Source organism: Lampetra planeri, chromosome 49, assembly GCF_965212315.1.
Source record: "Lampetra planeri chromosome 49, kcLamPlan1.2.h2, whole genome shotgun sequence".
Classification (NCBI taxonomy): Eukaryota; Metazoa; Chordata; class Hyperoartia; order Petromyzontiformes; family Petromyzontidae; genus Lampetra; species Lampetra planeri.
Window position 1 is genome coordinate 1,720,867 of NC_136155.1, and position 20,581 is coordinate 1,741,447.

A 20,581-nucleotide genomic window follows, 5' to 3' on the forward strand; every position below is an offset into this window, starting at 1 on the left:
AAACATCACCACTGGGGAGACAAAGGCGGCCGGGCGTGGTGTTGGCCACCCACCCCTCGTGTACCATTGCGGCCTTCATAGGTGCTCGCTAACAGCACTTGCCCCTACAGTCTGTTAAGGCTATATGGGGGATCTTTATCTTTGTACATGTACACACACACACATGGACACATACATGTGTGTGTACATGTGTATGCGTACATGCGCCGTGCTATGAGACGGAGACTCCATCTGGAGCTCTCACAGAGCATCGCAATCCTTCGTCCCACGGAAGTGAATATCACTGAGCTCCCTCTGAGACCCCTTCTTGAAGTCACACTCTGGTCCCACACACAGTGGAGGGCAGGACTTTCTCACTTGCTCTGTGGAGAGAAAAGTGTGTCACTTGACAGTCAAACCGGTGTTTTTCGATCCTCAGAGCGGCAATTTTGAGCAGCACCAAATTTTCAACGTCATGGGGGATTCGATGTGCAGTGATTGCGATGGGCATATCGTCAACTTTCTTTGAGTTGGTGGCCTCGACAAGTCGGAGAGTCTTGCGCATGCAATGTGGTGGTCACTTGGCACGCATGCAAGGCATGATGGGGAGTCGTGCCTTCCTGCCTTCTGTGAGCAGCAGCAGCACACCTTTGCACGTGGATAATTTCTGTTTGGCGATCGTGCTGAGACCTGAAAGTCCACTGCACTTGAGAACCACCCAGTTTAGCCGCAGTGGTGGTGCCGCCAAAGCCCGGATTGGAACCAAGCATCTCGGCCTCCTCGTGGTGCCAGTCGAGGTTCACCCCCATTCACGTGCGTGCGTGCGTGTGTGTCTTCGTGCGTGTGTGTTCGTGCGTGTGTGTTCGTGCGTGTGTGTTCGTGCGTGTGTGTTCGTGCGTGTGTGTTCGTGCGTGTGTGTTCGTGCGTGTGTGTTCGTGCGTGTGTGTTCGTGCGTGTGTGTTCGTGCGTGTGTGTTCGTGCGTGTGTGTGTGTGTGTGCGTGCGTGTGTGTGTGTACGTGCGTGTGTGTGTGTTCGTGCGTGTGTGTTCGTGCGTGTGTGTTCGTGCGTGTGTGTGTGTGTTCGTGCGTGTGTGTGTGTGTTCGTGCGTGTGTGTGTACATGCGTGCGTGTGTGTGTGTTCGTGCGTGTGTTTTCGTGCGTGTGTGTGTGTTCGTGCGTGTGTGTGTGTGTTCGTGCGTGTGTGTGTGTGTGTTCGTGCGTGTGTGTGTACATGCGTGCGTGTGTGTATGTTCGTGCGTGTGTTTTCGTGCGTGTGTGTGTGTTCGTGCGTGTGTGTGTACATGCGTGCGTGAGCGTGAGTACCTGGTGCTATTTGTAAAAACATCGCCACGAGGGAGACAAAGGCGGCCGGGTGTGGTGCTGGCCACCCACCCCCTCGTGTGCCGTGCCGGCCTTCACAGGCGCTGCATGCTAACAGCACTTGCCCCAACAGCCTATTAAGGCTACACGGGGGACCTTTGTTGTGCGTGCGCAGGCTGTGGGATGAACGCCGCGTTCGCCTTGGGCCGACTTTGTGACCTGCCCGCCGGCCGAGACCGTCTCCTGGGTCTGGGTCAGGCCGACAGCATGGTACATGTGACTAACATGTGACTGACATGTGACTGGTGTACGTGTGCGTGTGACGTTGTTGGTTGGAATATCGACTTACGCAAGCACACGCAGGCGTGTGTGACAACTGTGGCAGTGCGGCGGTTAGCGCTACGCTGCGCTAGGAACCTGTCGACCCGAGTTCCATTCCCGCTCACGGCCAACAGCAGTGACGATTATCTGAACCGGTCATGGGTCTCTCATAGGTCGACTCGGCCTCAAATGAGTGCTTGGTGCGGTGTGCAAATATCGCCACTCGGGAGACAAAGGCGGCCGGGCATGGTGCTGGCCACCCACCCCCTCGTGTGCCGTGCCGGCCTTCATAGGTGCTACTCGCTAACAGCACTTGCCCCAACAGTCTGTTAAGGCTACACGGGGTTTCGGCCCGTGCTCAGCCCACAGTTGGATTACGAAAATATGGAATTGGCACGACGCATAATAATAATAATAAAAAACAACCGCTCGATTTTCGCGCCACCACCGTCTGCCTGTCTTGGCTGCTCGTGCCGGACACCGCGACACCGCGTCCCTGATCCCCTCGCGCCGTGCGCAGATCTCGGCGCTCTCCGCCATGGTTTGCCACGGCGACCTCGGCTCCGGCAAGAACGCCTGCTTCGCCCTGAGCTGCCTCGCGTCGGACGCCACCGGCCACGACCGCCTGTGCCGCCACCGCGGCTTCCCGGCAACGCTCGACCGCCTCGCCGCGCTGCTGGAGGCCGAGGAGCCCGAGGCCGCGTGGTTCGCTGCAACGTACGGGAGCGCGGAGACGGGGAACCCCTTCCGTTGTCGTAACTGCGCAGAAAACCGATGATGCACACGCGGATAATTACTAACTCTCCAGGAGTGTGCGACTGTGGTCATCCAGAGCAGAGCGTACGTATCTTCTTGGTTCTTTCGGTAAAGTCACGTAGAAGGAAAATAATAAAATAATTAAAATAAAACATAATAAAATCATTCTCACGACGTTTTGGCCACAACGCAAGCAGCCACCTGAAGACGGCTGCTTGCGTTGTGGCCGAAACGTCGTGAGAATTATTTTATTATGTTTTATTTTTATTATTTTATTATTTTCCTTCTACGTGACTTTACCGAAAGAACCAAGAAGATGGATCCCTGCAGTCACGAAAGCTTTAAATCGAAAGAGCGTACGTAGTCCGACGTATAACGGCGCCAATGCCCCGATCCACAAATACGAAGGAGACATCGCGGCGATAAATCTCCGCTGCTCCTTACGCGATTGTCTCGCTAAACCCATTGAATGTGAAAGTTTGGTTTTTGCTCCGCGTCCACATCGGCCGTACGACAGAGGAATACGACTGTTGTGAGCACGGAGGAGTTTTACGTTCATACCTCGCGGAAACATTTTTCAAAAATCTGAAAGAGTTTGGATATTGTCCTCTAAAATTGGACAAATTGAAAATCTGAAACGTTTAAATGCAGCGCTTAAAGAATAATTCTAGAAAGGTAAATGGAGGGCTCTTGCACATGTCTGAATATGAACGTCGTTTTACCTATCGGGAAAGTTGTGGATTCCACAAGAAGCCGGGTAAGACGGCGAATTCAGTTACGTCAGCAATTGTTCACAGTTGCACGCGACCGGGCAGGGCATACGCGACGCAGAGTTGTTGAGCGAACGTCACGGACAGAGCTGGGTGGAGGGAAGCCCACGACCGCCGCCGACGTCTTCGAGGACAGGATTGCGGCGAGGAAGGAGAAGAGTTCGATAACGGCGTGGCTTGAGAAACGTCGGTGTGCGACGTCCGCATGTCGCGCGGCGACTGGCGGGCGAAGGCCCCCGGTGCGAGTGCGGCGACTCCATCAGCTCGCCCCGCTGTGTTGCGCAGGTTGCTGAGGACGCTGGCGAGCCAGCCAGCTGGGGTGGTCTCCCTGAGGGCCCACCCGACCCTCCAACCCACGCTGCAGGTACTTGACACCCGCTCGAAGGCGCCATCGCCTCTTGTGACGAGAACGCGTGCAGGCCATCGCTCGTTTCACAGCGCGACGAGAGGGCTTCAGGAGAGAGTTCGCGAAAGGAGCGCAGGCCGTACACTGCAGCGCTTTAGTGAGCGGCCCGCGGTTTGGGAGGCGGCGGCCCCCCGCCTGTTACGCGTCCTCGCGTCGCCGTTGACCGCACCGTTTATCGAGGGCCAAATCGACGTCGCGAATTCGAATCCAGGTCCGATCGGAGCAGAGGCGCGAGGCTGCATGGGTCGCCCGGCTCGCGCGTAGGAGAGCGGTGGCGCAGCGGTTAACGCTCCACGCCATGCACCCGGTGACCCGGACTTGCGGGCCGATGGAGCGCCCTGTGCGCGAGTATGGGGAGCGGTGGTGTAGCGGTTAGCGCTACGCTGTGCTATGAACCTGGCGACCCGGGTTCGATTCCCGCTCACGACCAACACCCGTGACGATTATCTGAACCGGTCCTGGGCCTCGCCTAGATCGACTCAGCCTCAGATGAGTACCTGGTGCAGTGTGTAAACATCGCCACGGGGGAGACAAAGGCGGTCGGGCGTGGTGCTGGGTACCCACCCCTTCGTGCGCCGTGCCGGCCTTCATCGGCGCTACTCGCTAACAGCACTTGCCCCGACGGCACGTCGAGGCTGCACGGGGGGGGATCTTTGTCTCTGCCGCCCGCAGCGAGTGACCGCGAGCGAGGGCGCCGCGGGACCGGAGCTCCTGGAGGAGGCGTCGGTGACGCTGAGGAAGCTGCAGCCCCTCCCCCGGCCGCCCGCCCCGCGGGTCGAGGTGCTGGGCCCGCACGCCGTGCGCGCCTCCTGGGAGGCCCTGCAGCCCGAGAGCGGCGTCCGCGTCACCTACCGGTGAGCGAGGAGGCAGCGGCGAGGGCGGGGGGCGCCGGTGGGTTGATGCTATCGTAGGTCTATACCAGGTGAGTAAGGCAGAGACGTAGGTCTTAGTTGCAATTCCCTACACCTCTGCTGTAGCGGACGGACGGGAAATATGGCATCTGTGCAGGACTGCCCTGGTCTGAAGCCACATTGGGGCTCTGCAAGCCTCTCTTCAGCGTGCCTGGCAAGGCGATGTTGAACGATCCTTGCCAGGACCTTTCCCGGCACACTGAGGAGGGAGATGCCCCCGTAGAGGGGAATCACCAGGGGCATCCTTCCAATCCTGCGGAAACCTGTCTAGCAGTCCAGACTGGACTGCTTGACAGATCTTTGTTGTGTATGTGTGTGCCAGTGTGTGCCCATGTATGTATGCTGAACTTCTTTCACACCGTACTGAGCCAACCGCGCTAATCGGGGGGTGCGTGCGGCGTGCAGCCTGTTCGACCGGGGCGAGGTGGCCTACACGGGGCCCGACACGAGCTGCGTGCTCTCGGGCCTGGAGCCCCACACCGCGCTCAGCCTCTCGCTGCAGGCCCTCTCGCCGGGGGACGACGGCCCCCTGAGCGCGCCCGCCACGGCGCTCACCGACGACGGCCCGCCGGGCCCGCCGGACGACCCGCGGCTGACCGCGTGCGGCCCCACCCACGCCCGGCTCAGCTGGCGGCCCCCCCGGCGCCCCGCCGGCGCCGTGCGCTCCTACGTGGTGCTGCGCGGCGACGCGGTCGTGGCGACGACGTCGGAGCTCGGCTGCCTGGTGGGCGGCCTGCGGCCCGGCGGCGCCGTGGAGCTGGCCGTGTGCGCCGTGACGGGCGCGGGCCGGGGCGAGAGGGCGGTCGCGGCGGCGACGATGCCCGGCGTCCGCGAGCACGCGCCGCGGCGGCTCGCGCTCGCCGCCGTGGGCCGGACCGAGATCTCCATTTCGTGGGAGCCTCCGTCGGCGCCGCTCGGGAGGTTCTTCAACTACGAGCTGCGCGTGAACGGCCGGGTCGTGTACCTGGGCACCGCGCGCGGCTTCGTGGTCCGCCGGCTGGCGCCGGGCTGCGAGTACGCCTTCGTCGTGAGCGCCGTCACCAGCGAGGGGAAGTTCGAGAGCAAGGCGGCGACGCGCTGCATCCCCGGGGACGAGCAGGAGGGCGCCGCGAGGTACCGGCGGCGGCGGCGGTGGTGTCCGCACGCCTCGAGTCCGCGACGTTTGCCCGCGGAGTTTCCCGCGCACGGTCATGCTGCTGCCCCTGGTGTCGCGATGGTTATTCAGCGGCCGTCTGGAACGCGCTCTTGCTTCCGATGTTTTAGGAAGCGCTGATCTCATGCAAACTTCAGAAATTGCGCCGATTAGTTTTGAGAAATAATTCTCACACGATTGCTGTGCTGTTACCGAGACTCCACGGGAGAAGCGAAAAAATATAATTAAAGAAGCAGATTTGCCTTTTGGGCCAGGGCAATGACGTCGCATGTCATGCACGTGATGTCGTCTCCCGTGACGTGATCTCCCGTGACGTTTCGCGCCGCGTGACATCACATCGTCACGTTGAAGGGGACGTTTTTTACCGCGAGCCAAATACTCCCGACAACAAACCGAGCGTTGCCATTTTATTTATTTTCACAAGCGAGGATGAGTCTGCTGACGAGTAATCCAGAATGAACTGTAATTGCGTTCATGGAAATGTAACTTTAGAAAGCGATGCGCGCCCGTCTCTCTTTGCTTCTATCCTCGACGTTCGTTTTTTCTTTCTTCCTCCGTCACGGCAGCCGCAACGCAGCCGTGCAGCACCAACCGGCGGAGACGAGCGGCCGCGCTGCCCGGGAGGCAGCCAACAGCAGCGGCGGCAGCAGCGGCGGCGACGAGAGCAGAGGGGAGAAGCCGAGACGATCCAAGACCCTGCCGCTCCCCCCGCGGACTGTCCCCCACGGGGGGGTCGAGGCCGTGCACACCAAGTCGCCCTGCGGCCTCGCCGACAAGGAGACGCCCACGCTCGCCCTCGTGCACAGGTCGGAGAGCCGCCCCCTCTGGCCGACCGCCCGCTTGGCCTTCGTCCACCTGGCTGGCTTAAGCCCATTTAGGGGCCGTCCATAAATGACGTCACACACCTGGGGGGGGGGGAGGGGGTCAGATATTTGTGACGATGTGTGACGAGGGGAGGGGGTTTGAGAAATGTGAGATCACATCTCAAAATGCACAACGTTAAATAAATATAGACAACACGTTCTACTTTTTGTGACGTCGTGTGACGAGGTGGGGGGGGGGAACTCGGGTCGCCGGGTTCGTAACACAGCACGCTAACCACTTACACCACCGCTCCGCGCACAAACAGCGTAGCTGTGTGTATCTGTGTGTGTGCGAGAGAGGGAGCGGTAGTGTAGCGGTTAACGCGCTGCGCTACGAACCCGGCTACCCGAGTTCGATTCCAGCTCACGTCCAACACCAGTGACGATTATCCGAACCGGTCCTGGGCCTTCCCGTAGGTGGACTCAGCCTCAAATGAGTACCTGGTGCGGTGTGTAAACATCGCCACTCTGGAGACAAAGACGGCCGGGCGTGGTGCTGGCCACCCACCCCATTGTGTGCCGTGTCAGCCGTCATCGGTGCTACTCGCTAACAACACTTGCCCCAACGGTCTGTTGAGGCTATACGGCGGGGGATCTTTTGCCTTCTGTGTGCGAGAGACCAAACCCCTGATTGGTCGGCTCCGGCAGTGGACGGGCGTCGACCCCCGGCTCCTACATTGTGATTGGCTCTCGCGGCACGTGCGCAATGGCCGCCCCCGTCTCGTCTCTCGCGCCCACTTGGACTGGACGTTGTCTGTCTTGCAGGAAACGGTCTGCGAAGTCGGTTCCCTGCAGCCCCCAGCAGCCGTGCGAGGCTCCCGCCCTGGCGACTCAGGTCAGCCTGACGTGACGTCACCACAGCCCCCCCACCCACCCCTCTGCCCTCCCCACCCAGTACTTGAACCCTAACCCCATACTCGGAGTGGCACCTCCATGTGGTGGGAGTGGCCACATCACTCGAAATCTCCAGCCTTTCTAGTGCACCAAAGACAAAGATCCCCCGTGTAGCCTTAACAGACTGTCGGGGCAAGTGCTGTTAGCGAGTAACACCTGTGAAGGCCGGCACAGCACACGAGGGGGTGGGTGGCCAGCACCACGCCCGGCTGCCTTTGTCTCCCCAGTGGCGATGTTTACACACCATACCAAATTACATATTTGAGGCCGAGTCGACCTAGGGGAGGCCCATGATCGGTTCAGATAATTATAATCGTCACTGGGTGCTGGCCGTGAGCGGGCATCGAACTCATACACCATCTTAATACACAACACTCACATCAACAAGCTGCTACAGCTACCAATAACGGCTGGAGACCGAGGTGGTCATCACTGTCGAGGGCGGTGCCCACCGTTGGCCATCGTTACTCTGACCCCATTGGTGCGACCGACACAAAGTGATGACATGGTGACGAACGTCCAGAGCGCTCTATTGGCAACCCACGATCACCCCCCCCCCCCCCCAATTTAAGGCAACCGCGGTCATCGGGTCAGCGCTGAAGGTCACGCGCCACTCGATCCTCTCTCCCTCGTTGAAAATCCTCTCCGCAAAGAGGTCAGAGAGTTGCGCTGGCTCTGTCGAGACCTTGGATTCGAATCCAGGCAGCTTCCTGGATCCAGGTCTCCGGAATCGGCGATCGGTCTCAGCCCGGTCACGATTGCCGCACTAACCGCGTCATATTCCATGGGCTTTCTCAATTATTTTTTCTGCTCATTCCACCTTTGAGAGTATCAAATGTTGGTTTTGTAGGCGTGCGACAAACTTGTGTGCAGGGGAACGTAAGCACAGCAAAGGAAAGCCAAAACTATTGGTAGATTCCATCGGCGTGCGTTTTTTGTCTGTGATAATTATTACAACAAATAATGAAAGAGCAATAACAGCATTATTTATTTATTATTTATCGTTAAATATTATAAATGATTAATACATCGCAATTAATTGATTGAAAAATTATTCATAATTAGTAATTCATTATGAAGATCAATACTCGTGAAATATTAAATCTAAAGTAATCACAATTAGGTAAAATGTATTATTCGTAATAATAATCATTATTAATAATAATTATTATCTGGCAGCCGACGACAGCGACGACGACGCTGTGGGGAGCTGCAGCTCCCACCCTCCCACCGCACTCGCCCCGGGTGTTTGGGTTCCCTCCCCGTTGCTCTGCGCCGGGCCGACGCCTCTAATCCTCCGTGAAAGCCCTGAACCCCGAGCGCGACGCTGTCACTACGCCCCTACCCCCCCCCCCCCCCCACCGGTTATTCGACTCCCACTTCCCGCGCCGGTCACGCGCTCTAATCCGGCATGGTATTCACCGCACACGCTCTTCGTGAATTCTCGCGTCGGGCATCTCGCGACGCGATCGACGTCTGCGGTTTCCCCTTTGACCTCGCTCGGCATCGATGATTCTCGGAGTAAATGCTGTTTTTCTTTCCCTCCCCCCCTCCTCCGCCATCTCTTCATCTCCTGGGGTGGCAGTTGAATATTAAATCCACGCGGTGGGGTAAAGTGTGGGTACGTCCACCTCTTTCAAGGCGTACCGTCCAGCTTGGAAGAGTAGGCAGAAAATACCCTCTCCAGAGCCCCCTCTAGGGAAGGCTCTTCCGCCAGCGGAGGCCCTGCCTAGAGCGGAGGTCGTGAGTGAGCCGTGTAAAGCTGCCGTCATAGATCGCGGTTTGCAGCGCCGGTGCCGCTCGTGCTCGTTTGGCTGAATGCGAACCTGCGGAGTCGGCCCCGGCGCGCGAGTCACAGCCGCGCGCTCGGCGTGTCCCCGGCCAGGTCCACGCAAGGAGCCCGCGGGACGCAGAGACGCCGCGGGATAGCCACGACGGCAAAGCTCGAGAGGGGAACGAGCGAAGAGGGCAGGGGGCGGCGGACGGCGGAGAGCGCGGCGAGCCGAAGGAGGGCAAGGGAGAGGCCGCCGAGCCGAGGTGGCGACGGAGCGAGAGAGGAGGAGCGGCGACAAAGCTCGCGGCCAGGCCGTCGCGCAAGGTGACGGCGCGCACACCGCCCCGTTTCCTGCGAGTCGGGGTGACGGGTCGGGGTGACGGGTCGGGGTGATGGGTCGGGGTGACGGGTCGGGGTGACGGGTCGGGGTGACGGGTCGGGGTGAAGGGTCGGGGTGAAGGGTCGGAGTGACGGGTCGGGGTGACGGGTCGGGGTGACGGGTCGGGGTGATGGGTCGGGGTGAAGGGTCGGGGTGAAGGGTCGGAGTGACGGGTCGGGGTGACGGTCGCGTCGCTCCCTGCGACCGATGGCACCCCCGAGTCCTCGGCCCGCTTGCTTAGTCACGGCTCGGCTCAGGCTCGGCTCTGGCTCAAGCGAGCCATCGCTCAAAGTCGCACTTGGCTTGAGCCGGGCCTATGGGCCACGCTGGTGTCGGCCGCACTCTCAGGATTTCCGTGAGCCGAGCTTGAGCCGAGGCACGGCTGAGCCGCTCGCTGTTGAAGCCAGCGGCCCCGAGTGTTCACGTTTCAAGTTGATCTTGTTTCACCGCGTGACAACTCCAGAGGCCGGGAAAAATTCACGGATTCGTTTTCCACGACAATAACACCCTACTCTTCGGTTCCCAAATCATGGCAATTTAACTTTCCCCAGAGTAAAAACCCAAGGCAGGCACACAAAGAGCTGCATTGGCGCAGAACATTCTCGCGGACGCACTAAGATACACGGGTGCCAGTCTCATCACATTTTAAATCTTTAATTTAAACTCGCTCGCACAGTGCATCTGCAACTGTTGCGGCTGGAGGACATCCTTAGACGACCCGGCAGTGTGTCCCATTATTTATGTATTTACACGTTTGACTGGGTGCGATGTTCACCGGATTAAATGTAAACTACGTAAGTTGTAAGTGCCTTTACGTTCGCGTTCATTGTGTCATTTGATGCCGCAGAGTCACTTTGCAAACGAGACGTTCCATTTCCCCGGGGGACAATCCGGGAGAAATAATTGAATTGACAAATGAAATGGCCGAAAAAATGTTGCGCTGTTCCGCTCGACGTACTGTGGCATCGATAACCCCCCGGTCGTTACGGAACGTTGGAGCTAACAACATTCGTCCCTACAGCCACGCCGGCACGTTTAGTGGGACTTCAACGTGAAACAGAAATTCACCGTTGAGAGTGGTGACCTGGTTCTTGTGACCCCGATTTCAGGCAGAGCACACGGTTAGGGTTACGGTTCACTTGCTGTGGGTGGCTACACAACAGACTGCACACACGTTGAGTTTGTGCGCGTGCGTGTATGAGCGTGCGTGTATGAGCGTGCGTGAGCGTGCGTGTTTTCTCAGTGGGGTGCTGTAGTTTAGAGGTCAGCGCGCTGCACTATGCAGCCGGCGACCCGAGTTCCATTCCTGCTCATGGCCAACACCAGCGACGATTATCTAAGCCAGTCCTGGGCCTTGACTCGGCCTCAAATTACGAGAGAGACAGAGGCGGTCAGGCGTAGTGCTGGCCACCACCCTCTCGTGTGTCGTGTCGGCTTCATAGGTGATGGCGAGCGGCACTTGCCCCGACCTTCCGTGAGGCTATGCGGGGGGAACTTTGTTTTCACAGTGAGTCTGTGTGTGTGTTTGTGTGCGGGTGTTTTCTGATTTCGTTGCGTGTGGGTTTGTGTCTTCTGAGTGAGTTCGTGTGTGTGTGTGTTTTTTCTCTGAGTATATTTCATGAGAGTGTGTGTGTGTGGGGGGGTTTTTCTGAGTGTGCATTCTCTGACAACAGTTGGCACAGTGGGGGAGCACAGGTGGTGCATTTCAGTCTAAACTAAACAAAAATGTTTTATTATACCAGGTAAGGCCCCACTGAGCTATATAGCTCTTTTTCAGAAGCGACCTGGCCACAAATGATAGCTCAAGGAAGTGGCTTATCATGTGCAAATGTATTGCAGCCAGATACTCAAAAATACATGTTTGTAAATTTGGAGAAAAAACTGCAGAACCTGGAGAAACATCCACTTGACCACGGGGAGAACTTGCAAACTCCAAATATATAGGCATCAGGGTTGAGATCAAACCCACGACCTCCTGTATACCAGGTGAGGTAGTTAACATCTTGCCACTGTAGCGCCCCAGTCAGCTCGGTCAATCAAACCAAAACATCTGGGTCTGTCCTGTGACATCCTGTCAGCGAGCCTTCCACACTTCACGTGACGGCCTCAAAGTGCACCTAGCCTGGCACAAGTGCTGTGGTGGAGCGCGGATTCGCGGATGTATCCCACACATCCGTGCCTCTCTCTCATATTCTCGCTGAATACGGCTCGTTATCAAATCTCGGATCGGTCGATCGATTGGTGACGTCACTGTGCCGCTGAGTGGCGAATGCTGGCTGCGGTTGTGGCCGTCGTCGTCGTCGTGTGACGGATCGTTGCCGTTTGTGTCCAGGTGGCTCTGAACTTGGCCTCGGTGCTGGACTACGGCTCTCTGCGCCGCTCTCCTCTCGTGCACTGCTCGAGCTCGGACGCGAGCGACGTGGGAAGGTGACTCAACAACCTCGAGCTAATAAACGACGCCGCGCTGCAGAACGTTCGTGCACAACCAGCCCAGAGCCACTCAACATCACAATAATAATAACAATGTGAACGTTGCGTTGCCGCCACTGCCGCCGAACAGGAGTCGCTCACCCTCAATGCTGCTCATTTGAGCAGGGATCTTGACTTGTTCAACCTGGGAGGGTTTTTAAGGCCGACACCTTGCGCAGGTCACCGCACGGCGCAGTCGGGGAGCCGATCAGCGCGGCAGTCGCGAGAGAAGTTCGACACGCGTGCAACGCTCGCTTGTCCCCTGCCGCGCAGGTCGCCGGACGGCGTGTGGAGGGAGGACGCCTGCCGGTCGCTGGCCAAGGTGACGCTGCTGGTGGAGAGGGGCGGCTCCGCGGTGGAGAACCAGCGTCGCCGTCGTGCCGTGGCCGCCAAGCCTCCGCAACAGGCCTCAAAGTACGCGACCCGACGCCGCTCCGCTTTACCCGCTCAGCGCGCTCGTAACGGGAATGGTCAAGAGAATAGTCATGAAACGTGCGCTTCAGAGTATTTGGCTGCTATTAATTTCCACATCGATGATAAGCTACACTGTTGCGTTATCATTTGTGGCCAGGTCACTTCTGAAAAAGAGACGTATAGCCTCCGTGGGGCCTTAATTGGTCAAGTAGAAAATAGTTTAGTTTTAGTTTAATAATCTTCCTCGAGTTCCCGAATCCTGCGTTCATGTGGCTTGTTGGGATTGGCAACCCTAACCCCCGATGCCACGCTACGCCACATTTTAAGCACACGGCATTTTTAAAATTAATGAAAGAAGTCTAAGACTACATTTATGTATGTATGTATGCTGACCTTCTTTCGCACCGTACGTAGGCCACTGTGATATTTGGAGAATATTCGAGCGAGCCCGAGCATAGGAGGTGAATTGCACCACTGTAACGCAGTTTAGATATGCGCGCGACGAAGAGTCATTTCTGGAAAGGAAGGTGGACTGGCTTCGGCAAGTGGAAGCGTGGGAGAGAATTCCTCCTAAAGATGCGATGGAAAGTAAACTAGTTGGCGGAAGGTGAACACAACCGCGAGCCGGATCATAACGTACACAGAGGCTCCTGTCCAGGCCTCGGCGGACACTTTGCTTCAAACTCAGCTCTGCTCGGGGGGCAGTCGCGAGCCAGGAGCGATCCCGCAAGCGCGCAAACGACGTCGTACGCAGCCAAACGATCAGCGCGGTCGGCCGCGTACCGTGCGAAAGAAGTTTAGGGCGCCACGGTGGCGAGATGTAAACTACCTCGCCTGGCATGCAGGAGATGTTGGGTTAGGACCCGACCCTGATGCCTGTATATTTGGAGTTTGCGTGTTCTTCCCGCCGTCGTGCGGATTTTCTCTTGGTCCTCCGGCTTTTCCCACATTTTTAAAGCATGCGTTTAGAGTATTTGGCTGCTATATAAATTTCCACACGATGGGCCAACTTCGTCGGGCTATCATTTGTGGCCAGGTCACTACATAGCTCAGATGGTAAAATAAAAATGTTTTTTTATATAGACTATAGTTCGACGCGTGTACAACGCTCGCTTGACCCCTACCGCGCAGGTCGCCGGACGGCGTGTGGAGGGAGGACGCCTGCCGGTCGCTGACCAAGGTGACGCTGCTGGTGGAGAGGGGCGGCTCCGCGGTGGAGAACCAGCGTCGTCGTCGTGCGGTGGCCGCCAAGCCTCTGCGACAGGCCTCAAAGTACGCGACCCGACGCCACCGCTGCTGCCGCGGCGTAGCGGTTATCACACCGCACGTCTAGGACCCACGCGCACCGGTCCGCTGGCAGTCCAGCGGCAATCCATAGCAACGTCACCCACTAAAGCCCAGCCGCAGAGTGGCGTCGTGTTTATGTTCGCGCCGCATCGAGACGGGATGTGGGCGCCGTGGCGGACAGACGTTAACTATTTCGCGTCAGTATAAATGGATGCAGTCACGGTCGTCTATGGGCAGGGGGTCGCGTGTGGTGGGGTAAAGTGTGGGTACTCCCAACCAAGCCAGAACATCTGTCGGGCATGGAATAGTCGGCCAAATATTTTATTGAGGGATATCTCTAGAGCTGCCCTCTAGTGAAGGCCCTTCCACCAGCAGTGGCAGGAGCGGGCAAATGCAGGGCTGCACTTTCACCTTTCGAGAGCCCGTGGACGACGTGGCGTGTGGTTGGTTAAACGTGACGCTGGAGGTCCCGAGGAGGGAGAGCGACTGACCGTGGGGTTGTGTTCGTATTCAACACTCGTAGGGTGCACATTCACTCGAGGCTTAACGTTTTACGTATTTGGCAAAAAATAAATTGCATGAAAAGTCACTGGGAAAAAAAATCACTGGGAAAAAGATTACATTGTCAGATTATATTTTTGTAAGGCGCGATTGTATCACCAGTTATATTCCAGTGACGCCATTAGTAACATCAGAGCTTTCCCTACATCCTTTTAGCCGAGGGTTATTGTAAATGTTAGAGGATGGATGTGAAACTTACGCTCTGACAAAGATATCCCTGTCATTCGTCGTCATTGATTTACCTGGTCTGGTGTATAATCATCGCCATGAGGGAGACAAAGACGGCCGGGCGTGAGTGCTGGCCACCCACTCCCTCGTGTGCGGTTCACTAACAGCACTTGCCCCGACAGTCTATGGAAGGCTATATGGGAGATCTTTGTATAGGTTCATCGTTATGGCTGAAACCGCCGTAGAATTGCAACTATTCGATAATGAAAAACCCGCATTGCGGACAACCCTGCACACCGCACCCATGAGCATTGCATCGCTCAATCCCCATTCATTTCCAGCAAGGCGACTGATACGACGCAGAGTCTGCCGATCATCGGCAAGTCCCAGTCTCTGCTCCCCAGCGCCCCCGGGACACGGCCGTGCAGAGACAGCGGCGGGCTCGGCCTGCACGTCTACGACTGGAAGTGTACGTCGCACGAGCGCCTCGCGCATCTTCAACTATGAACTATCGAAACAAATGTACGAGCTTTTTGTGCTTTTACCGGGTAAAAGGCCCCCGCTGAGCTACGCGGCTCTTTTTTAAGAAGCGACCTGGCCACAAATGATAGCGGCAACGAAGTGGCTTGTCGTCGCGTGGACATGTGTGCTAGCTAAAAAACTCTGAAACGCGTGATGTTGATTCTAAATGTGGAGGGTAAAAACCGGAAGAGCCGGAGAAAAATCCACGCGACCACGGGGAGAGAGAGAGACACGCAGACTCGAAATATACAGCAGCAGGCGTCAGGGTCGGGATCGAACCCACGACCTCCTGCATACCAGGCGAGGTAGTTACCATCTCCTAGCCACCGTGATTCTGTATGATGTGCAGTCTGCGACTGACCGTCCACTCTGACTCTCTGGCCTCTCTGTTGATGTTCTATGAAGAAGGGCCAATGCCTGAAATGGTCGCCTATTATATATTTGTACTTTGAAGGCCACACGCACACACACGGCGTTACTGACGAATGCTTTGAGTTGTGTTGTGCACCCACTGTCAAGCCCAGCAGCATCGCCAATTGATGTGTTCACTCACTGAAGTGATAGTCACGAGAAACCATTTTTTTTTTAATCTTCCATGCAAATGCAATGATAAATTTACTTGGGCGAAAAAAAACCCCACACGAAACGTCTACAAAGGCTGTGGTGTTATTTACCTTTACGCGTTGTGCTGCGTTGTCCGCTAGTGTTGAGGAGGCGTGACAGACTGGCAGAGCTCACAGCACCCCGAATGAAACACTTCAAAGACAGGTAACGGCGCAACTTCACCCGAACAACAACAGCGAGTGAGGCGGAGGCGGAGGGTGGCGTGTTGGTGCCGCTTGTGCCTCACGGCGAGAAGGGCCTTGGTTTCCACGTGACGTTTGTATCCTCAGCAGCATGGTTACTACTCTGGTCCACAACTCCGTGGCTGTCGCCTAACGATGCTGGTTGTTGTTGTAATTACCGGCGAAACGTCTCGGTACTCGAATTGTAAATGTTGCCGTGGGTTTTTTCTCCAACGCACAAGCGGTGTGCTGTGCTAGTAACGAATTGGCACGTTTTGTTCACGTGACAAACCTTACTAATCGGCCGTGTCGGGTGGTGGCGGTTCTCACGACACGTTTATATTTACGCGAATCTGACCCCCAAAAAAACCCTCTTATGATTGGGGCCACGTTCTGGCTCCTTTGCTGTTTCCCTTCAGCTCCTCCTGCTCCGGTTTGCTTGAGGTCCTCACGTATCATGAGTTGACGAGGTTGTCACTTTGTTGTTTCGAAGAGTTTGAGACCCATTCAAGATATTTCAGACCACCTCCCCCCCCACCACCCGCACATGAATTGATGCCTGGAATATGAATTGATTCGTGCGTCAGGAGGCAACACGTACAAAACACAAACTGACAATAATTAATAATTATTGGCCCACATCTGACAGGGAGGATCCTTACGTATAAACATCTGGCAGTTGACCAACATTGCTTCAAGCAAGCTGCTTGACTGTTGGCGAGACACTGATTGTCAATGAGGATCCAGAGTGTTGCTTGCATTGAGCCAATACGGCTGCAATTCTGCACTCCCAGAAGCCCGTATGGTCAGATGGGATGTGTAAAAAGCACTTTTTTTTACCTGGAGGGACAGATACGTGAATGAGGTGTGTCGTCTGTACATGGCCTAACTGAAAGAAAAATTATTCAGAAATATTAAAGTACATTTGTTATTAATATTACGTTATAAATTAATTTATCCAAAGTGTCATCACCGAGTCTTAGCACTTTGCTAGGAGGGTCCTTGCATTGGGATGTTTGGTGAATTCGAATCGTGAGAGTTTGCATGTTGGAGGAAACAGAAGTACCCGTGACACATGATTGATGTACGAAAGCTCCGCACAGATGGATTCAATCCACTGCTATACCGGTCACCTTGTGCCCACCTATAACACCTGGTATTCCCAGGCAGTCTGCTATCGCAGTAAGAACTGACCTCGGTCCAGGTTCGGGGAGATTTGACAAGGTTGGCCACGTTCAGGGGTGATTTTGTCTGAGCCAAATATGCGACACAGACCTCACACTCCACATCTGTCAATCTGGGTGATGTGTGTAATATTTCATGAGAATGCGGAGAATGACGCTTTGTGGCTTTCTTAGGATCCCTGTCACAACCTCCACGACGCCAGGGCAGGAGAATCATGGCACAGGTACACATGCGTGTGTGTGTGCGTGTGTGTGTGTGTGCGTGTGTGCATGTGTGTCCGTGTGCGCGTGTACGTGTGCGCGTGTGCGTGTGTGCGCGTGTGTGTGTGCGTGTGTGTGCGTGTGTGTGTGCGTGTGTGATTGTGCCTTTCTATGTGGGGAGCGGTAGTGTAGCGGTTCGCGCACCGCGCTACGAACCCAACGACCCGGGTTCGATTCCCGCTCACGGCCAAAACCAGTGACGATTATCTGAACCAGTCCTGGGCCTCCCCTAGGTCGACTCAGCCTCAAGCCCTTCGTGTGCCGTGCCAGCCTTCATAGGTGCTGCTCGCTAACAGCACTTGCCCCAACAGTCAGTTAAGGCTGTGTGTGTGCACAATTGACTGGGTCATGTAGCCCGTATGCCCAGCCACCGCGTACCCAACCAGCTTTTGTTCGACCGGATAGAGGTGGCTAACGGGGCATGGCACGGGATAGAGAAGCTATGGAATTATCTTGATTTGAAGCTTTCGTGACTGCAGGAATCCATACTCTTTGGTTCTTTCGGTAAAGTCACGTAGGTAGAAAAATAATAGATCACCACGTTTCAATCGCAACACAAGCAATCGTCATCAGGTGGGACAACCACAGCAAGAAACAACTGCTGAAATAGGAGTAGGCAGACGCCTACTTCAGCAGTTTTTTCTTAAAACAACTTAAAGAATCCACCTATTAATGTAAAAAAAACCTTCGAACAGCTTTTTAACTGTGTTTCCTCAATATACTTTAATTATTATTTAAAGTTAATCTGTAGGTGGCACATTGCCCCAGCGCCTCGCACAGACCAGCCGCCCAACGGCATCTTTGTAAACAACACATTTCCCACGTCTGCATACATACATAGCACTGCACTTTCCACACCACGTTATAATGTCAACTTGTGACGCCCAGCCGCGCGCCAACACGGTAATTCGCTCGCCCTCAAAGAGAAAGAACGGCTCCAAGGCGACGAACCACGCACGAGTGGGAAGGCAGCCAAATGTCTCCCCCAAGCTCTGCGATCCTCCACGTATGCAGGTGTTATCGGCCAATCAGCACGTGTCCACATGTCGGAGGGAACAGGAGCGCCGGGAGGAAACCCTCGCGTGCGAGGGGGCAACGCTCTATCCCGCACAGACAGAACAGCCGGAGTCCACATTTACTCTGCTGCCCTCTGGCAAGCCACAATATGGGGCACCTCCTCCAACGCTCACAGGGAAGGGAGTTGGAACAGACGGAGATTCGTCTGCATCCTGCTACCGGCGTTCGAAATCGTTGACGAAGCCGCGCTCTGTGCCGCCCCCGCAGCGCTGCTCATGCTCGGCAGCAGATTCGCGGACAGGCGAGCGGCGGGCAAAGGGGACCGCACGACGCTCCTGCCGGGGCTCTGGGTCCCGGAGCTCAGCAACGTGGCGGGGGGCGAGCCCAGCGCCCTGCGCTACCCCTCCGCTCGGCAGAGCGCGCGGACGCACGCCCTCGGCCGAGAAACTTCTCTGTGATCATTGGGGGCTTTTTTATAGCCAGCGCCGTCGTCGGCATCGGCCATGGGTGATGGCCCCTCCGCAAGACGTCGCCGCCACCTCTCGCGATCCTGCGGTGCGACAATCCACCCGGCGGCCGCACGCGAACTGACCTTCGTCGCTCCGTCTCTTCGGCGGACGTCGCCCCTCGGATTCCGTTCCCGTGCCTGGATGCCGCTCCGTGGTCGTTTTTGACCGCCGTCCGTCGCGGGCTGTTGGCCGTCCGTCGCGTCCTGCTCAAGCTCGCTCGCTCGCTCCTCTAATGAGTCGGGGGAGGACGTCGCGAACCTAGCGTACGCTCCCTCATCCCCGCGCGCGCGCTCCTCTCTCTGCTTCTCGGTGCGATTCCCACAAGTGCGTCTCTCTCTTTCTCTCTAAAACGACTCGGCCACTCCAAAGCGCCTAACATCGTCACATCGCGTCTCGTCTGCAGCGTTCGAAGGGGCGCACTCCGCCCCCCCCCAGTGCCAGCTGTACATGTGCGGAACAAGGTGACTTGGTGCCGACCTGCAAGTGGGTATTAGTCTGCCAGTAGGGGGCGATTATTGCTGTGCATTGCTCCACCTGAGTAATTTTCCATATTTGGCAAAATTTGGAACAGTGACGCTGGCACAGAATGGCCGACTCTTTTTTTCGGAAAACATCGTGCGTATGTTGAACTTCTTTCGCACCGTACGTAGCCTACCATGCCAACGACGCGTACTCACGGTCAATGCACAGTGCCGCGGTGTTAAGCAGGGCGGCCTGCCAGATTCGAACCGCGAACCGTTGCAATGAGCATCGAAGGTGCTGGCGCTTGGGTCGATCACGTGATTGGCTTGCCCTATACTGGTAGAATTTGTGTGAGAAAAAGTGTTACCCTTCCATTAGCTATGAGAGTGGATCCCCAACTTTGAATGCCCCAAGAACACCGTCAACCCTCAAAATATTCTTGCGGACAATTTAGCAGTAAGCAAATGTGGTGTTTTATCGAACAAAACAAAAATAATCGTATCTGCAATGGTCCCTCGGACCTCTACCCACGGCCTTGTATGTGTGTATGTTGAACTTCGTTTGCACCATACGTAGCAAACGTGCTAATGGGAGGTGCGGGGGAAGGACAACAAACTAAAAAGAAAGAGCAGTTTTAAATAAATTAGTTTTCAATCTGGACTTAAATTGCATATCTCCCAGTGGCTCCCGAATATCGGAAGGAAGAGCGTTCCAGACGGCCGCAGGAGCGCATCTGAAAGCGCCGTGCGATGCGGTGACCGCCGCCTTTGTTCGATGGCAGCAGCCATAAGCCGCTGCTGCTGCAGCTGCTGCTGCGAAGATGAGCGGACTTTTGCTACGTGATGATGGTTCATGCTCCTTGAGATGAACAAGGTCAGCCTTGAGGAACCACCAGTGGTGAACAGATCCCAGGTTAAAATTTTACTTAAAGCTTTCGTGACTGCAGGGATTCATATTCTTGGTTCTTTCGGTAAAGTCACGTAGAAGGGAAATAATAAAATAATATAAATATAAATCAATAAAAATTCTCACGACGTTTCGACTGCAACACAAGCAATCATCATCAGATTTTCTTGCTGTGGATTTCACACCTGATGATGATTGCTTGTGTTGCAGTCGAAACGTCGTGAGAATTTTTATTGTTTTATATTCATATTATTTTATTATTTCCCTAATACGTGACTTTACAGAAAGAACCAAGAATAAGATATCAGGTTGGGAACCGTTTTTCGTGGGATTTTACAGATATCGGACATGACCATAAAGAGGCTTTTTTTTGTAACGACCTGTAACCAATACCAGTACCTCATGTGTGAAATATGTGTGCATTTACGAAGCGTGCGCGTGTTTATGGAATACCGAAATGTGTGCGTTGATGAGCAGACCAGCAATCGCTGCAATAAAGACGTTACACAA

At 55.7% G+C, this 20,581-nt stretch overlaps 1 protein-coding gene across 1 annotated transcript in view; it reads left to right on the forward strand.

Moving 5' to 3' along the window:
* LOC144733980 (uncharacterized) overlaps positions 1-20,581 on the forward strand; it is a 33,875-nt gene extending 13,294 nt beyond the window's left edge. Inside the window, exons 4-18 of the mRNA XM_078616008.1 lie at positions 1,475-1,569; positions 2,141-2,337; positions 3,432-3,510; positions 4,225-4,406; positions 4,869-5,576; positions 6,183-6,422; positions 7,245-7,314; positions 9,259-9,471; positions 11,859-11,953; positions 12,269-12,409; positions 13,541-13,681; positions 14,767-14,894; positions 15,652-15,715; positions 17,091-17,140; positions 18,462-20,581. Coding sequence (XP_078472134.1) covers positions 1,475-1,569; positions 2,141-2,337; positions 3,432-3,510; positions 4,225-4,406; positions 4,869-5,576; positions 6,183-6,422; positions 7,245-7,314; positions 9,259-9,471; positions 11,859-11,953; positions 12,269-12,409; positions 13,541-13,681; positions 14,767-14,894; positions 15,652-15,715; positions 17,091-17,140; positions 18,462-18,652 — 2,594 coding nt within the window. The 3' untranslated portion in view covers positions 18,653-20,581. The remainder of the gene's footprint in view (positions 1-1,474; positions 1,570-2,140; positions 2,338-3,431; positions 3,511-4,224; positions 4,407-4,868; positions 5,577-6,182; positions 6,423-7,244; positions 7,315-9,258; positions 9,472-11,858; positions 11,954-12,268; positions 12,410-13,540; positions 13,682-14,766; positions 14,895-15,651; positions 15,716-17,090; positions 17,141-18,461) is intronic.